The sequence below is a fragment of the Macadamia integrifolia genome, chromosome 11, assembly GCF_013358625.1.
Source record: "Macadamia integrifolia cultivar HAES 741 chromosome 11, SCU_Mint_v3, whole genome shotgun sequence".
Taxonomy (NCBI): Eukaryota; Viridiplantae; Streptophyta; class Magnoliopsida; order Proteales; family Proteaceae; genus Macadamia; species Macadamia integrifolia.
The window spans coordinates 24,240,858-24,244,564 of NC_056567.1; the positions used below are offsets into that span (position 1 = coordinate 24,240,858).

The 3,707-nt window shown below is 38.4% G+C and overlaps 1 protein-coding gene across 1 annotated transcript; it reads left to right on the forward strand.

The window, feature by feature from the left end:
* The first annotated feature begins 1,459 nt into the window (after nucleotides 1-1,459).
* LOC122094420 (CBS domain-containing protein CBSX5-like) lies at nucleotides 1,460-3,311 on the forward strand. The gene is made up of 2 exons (XM_042665217.1): nucleotides 1,460-1,948; nucleotides 2,254-3,311. Exons 1-2 carry the CDS (start codon nucleotides 1,611-1,613, stop codon nucleotides 3,086-3,088), a joined length of 1,173 nt encoding a protein of 390 aa, XP_042521151.1. The 5' UTR covers nucleotides 1,460-1,610; the 3' UTR covers nucleotides 3,089-3,311.
* The last annotated feature ends 396 nt before the right edge of the window (nucleotides 3,312-3,707 follow it).

A 3,707-nucleotide genomic window follows, 5' to 3' on the forward strand; every position in this document is an offset into this window, starting at 1 on the left:
AAGATAGAGGTTACTATACCAACCATTGAAGACTTTTTACATAAATCCAAAAGATTAGATAATCTTCGAATTGCCATATCCGTGAAATCCGCATATCCTTCTTAAATTGCAATGGCCATTTGGAACCCGGATCGCCTACATGTATGCGTACACTTCATGTGCAATTAAATGATGAAATTTGTCCTTTTGTTTTTGTAAATTGATGATTTAACTAGAGACATTTAAGAATAAATTCTTCCGTGTAGATGACATTATTTTGATGGATGTGATAAACGCATGAATCAACGTCAACTTGGAGTTATGAAGGTCAATATTGGAATAAAAAGGTTTAAATATAAGTAGAATAAAGACGGAGTATATGGTAAATTACACTAGGATGAATAATAAAACGATGAAAATCGGTGAGAGGGAGATTTCACCATTTAATTATTTTAGGTATCTAGATTCAAGCATAAATAAAGAAAGTGATATATAGCGTAAGGTGTTTCAGAAATAGTTAAAACTGGATTGATAAAGTGAAGATGTGTCTAGAGTATTGTGTGATCAATGTAATTTTTAAAACTCAAAGAGAAATTCTGTAAGGCAGTCATACGATCAACTATGATGTGTGTGTGGTACATTAATTTAGGTAGTTAGTAAGTATCATTAAATAAACTCAGCATACATGAAGATGTTGTAATGGATGTATATGACAAAACAAGGCAGGATAAAGTATTTAAATTATCATATTAGAGTTGATTTGAAAGTAGCTCCGATATATGATAAACTATGAAAAAATCGTTTAACGTGGCATGCCGATTTCAATGAAAGCCTTTAGATGTTATCGAAGAAACTAAAATAACCACAAATAAACTTAAAATGACGTTAGGAAAAGTGATAAAGAAATACATACATAGCTTAGGCGTAACTGATTCGAAGGTAAAGATGTGTCTAAGTAAACCCATTTAATTGGGATAAGAATGAGTTATTATTATTTCTATAAATATTCGTATATCCACTCATAATGTTAGAATATTACCTTTAAAAATATTAAAAAAAAAAACAGCATATGTCATCACCTCACTTTACACGGAGCACACACGGATACAATTAGATGATCCAAACTCTTCTCTTTGAGCGAGGTTGTTAATTTAAAAAAAAAAAAAAAAAAAGAACCGGGAATGGACCGGGTCGAAGTTATGGTCTCAGCCTCTCAGGAGCCTCTTGAGTTGGTCGGCTCGGTGTTCGGCTCGCTGAGCAAAAGGTTAAGTCACACCGGTTCGCATCAATATATTAATAATAAAATAATAAAAACGGTAAAAAAGAGTCTCCGGTAAGTAGTAACTCTTACATTGCTAAGGGCCTTAAGAGTGAGTGACTTGGACAGTTTGGACCCCACAATTTTCTGGAAACCGGTGTTACCTGTTATTCCCGGTAACACCTTTTATAAATACACCCTCTCTCCCATCCGTGTAAACAGCCACAGAACAAGAGACGTTTCAAGTTTCATCTCTCCGACTCAGAGACCTCCTCTTCTTCCTCCTCAGCTTAGGGTTTCATTTTTTGCTATCTCTCTCTGCAATTTCTTGTGCTCGGATCTTTGTTTGCTTCTCTTCTCTGGTTGTTATTGTATGGCAGTTAGCTTTTTGGCTCATGAGGTATCCGACCTCTGTCTGGGAAAGCCGGCGTTGAGGTCGCTATCGATCTCCGCTACCGTCGGCGAAGCTTTATCGGCGTTGAAAAAGTCTGAAGAGAGCTATCTGAGCGTTTGGAGCTGTGATCACTCATCTAAGGAGAAACCGGATTTCGATGATTGTCGATGCGTAGGCAAGATTTGCATGGTGGATGTTATTTGCTATCTCTGCGAGGAAGAGAACCTCTCTTGTCCATCGTCTGCGCTTAAATCCCCTGTTTCTGTGCTTCTTCCGAAGACTTCTGGTCTTGTGAGGCATGTGGAGCCGCACTCAAGGTTCGAATTTTGAGATATGTTTTTTGTTTTTCTTTCTTTCTTTTGGTGTCGCTATTCTTGGAAATTCTCTTTGAAAAATTATCTGGCAATGTAGATAATTTGCGAGATTTCGTGATTTCCGTTTTTGGAATTCTAGATAATTCCAATTTATAATCGGATTCCATTTTTGATTTTTTTCTCTCCTACGTTTTGCCGTGGATTTATAGTTTCTTTGTGAACTGTAAACTTTAATTCATCGTTAATTATAATTTCCATTATCAATGAGATGATCTAAAAATTGTCTGTGTTTCTTTGGCATTTCTCAGCTTATTAGACGCGATCGATCTCATCCTTGAAGGGGCTCAGAACATCGTCGTTCCAATACAGACGAGTTCAAGAAAAAAACATCTCCACAAAACCTCTTTCGGTCCAACACTCCACAACGGCCGTGAATACTGCTGGATCACACAAGAAGACGTAGTCCGTTTCCTCCTGAGCTCCATTGGCCTCTTTTCCCCAATCCCTGCTTTGTCCATCGAATCCCTCAACATTATCGGCACCGAAATCCTCGCCGTCAACTACCATGATCCGGCGATCACCGCCGTCGAATCGATAGCTCGCTCTCTCAATTGTCTCACCTCTGTTGCAGTTGTCGACGGCTCAGGGAAACTAATCGGGGAGATTTCCCCCTTCACTCTCGCAGTCTGCGACGAGACTGTTGCTGCAGCGATTGCAACCCTCTCCGCCGGCGATCTCATGGCTTACATCGACTGCGGAGGTCCACCGGAAGATTTGGTCAGAGTAGTGAAGGCGAGGTTAAAAGAGAGAAAACTAGAAGGGATGTTGGAATTAATGGAGGAATTGAGTTCTTGTTCTTCGTCTTCGGATGAAGAGTACTCTTCCTCTCCTACGGAACCATTACGAGGTCGGGTGAGCAGGTCACGATCAGGGTCTTACTCGGCGAGGATTATCAGGAGATCGGAAGCGATTGTGTGTCAGCCGAGGAGTTCATTGGTGGCGGTGATGATACAGGCGCTGGCACACCGTGTTGGTTACGTGTGGGTCATCGAAGATGACTACAGCTTGGCCGGAAATGTTACTTTCCCAGATATTTTGAAGGTTTTCCGGGAACATTTGCAGGTCATGAATTGGTCTTTGTGATAGAGAAAATCAGAGAAGTTGAAATCACGATTTCCCAAAAGAATTATGGAAAAAAGATTGAGTTGGGGGAATTTTCGTGGGATCGTTTTGAAATTAAGTGGGCTTGTGATTTGAATTGAATCTTTGTTTTGTTGGTAGCTTTGGTTATATTTGGTCTTTTATTATGGGATTAGTACTTGATGCTTTGAACTCTTAAAATAAAGAACAGAAGAAGTACGGAACTGATCCTGGCCATGTTTGTCTATTAATAAATGATAAGAAAAAGAAAAAAAAATAAAATGGTGAATATTCTTTTTTTTTAATATGTATATAATATGTCTTTTGTCATATAAAAAAAAAGTACAACCTAAAAAAACGATAATACGAAAATGAGTGATAATGCATATTCTAAAACGAAAAGGAATTATTCTCTTTGAAACACCTTGGATTTCCTTTTCCCCCTTTTTAAATTATAAGATTTTTTTTTATTTATAATTATGACTAGTGAAGGAATGTTTTATAGTTTAAAAAAAAAAAAAAAGAAGTAGAAGTTTTGACTAGGTGGTAAGCAAGCCAGAGAAGGCTGGGGCCGCATGGCAGGCATGAGAGAGAGAGAGAGGAGAGGCAGAGAAGAGAGAGA

What these genes read in the sequence shown, in the direction of transcription:
- LOC122094420 (XM_042665217.1), top strand. Translation starts at nt 1,611, where the DNA reads ATGGCAGTTAGCTTTTTGGCTCATGAGGTATCCGACCTCTGTCTGGGA. An exon ending in CATGTGGAGCCGCACTCAAG is followed by an intron (nt 1,949 to 2,253) that starts GTTCGAATTTTG and finishes GGCATTTCTCAG; the next exon opens with CTTATTAGACGCGATCGATC.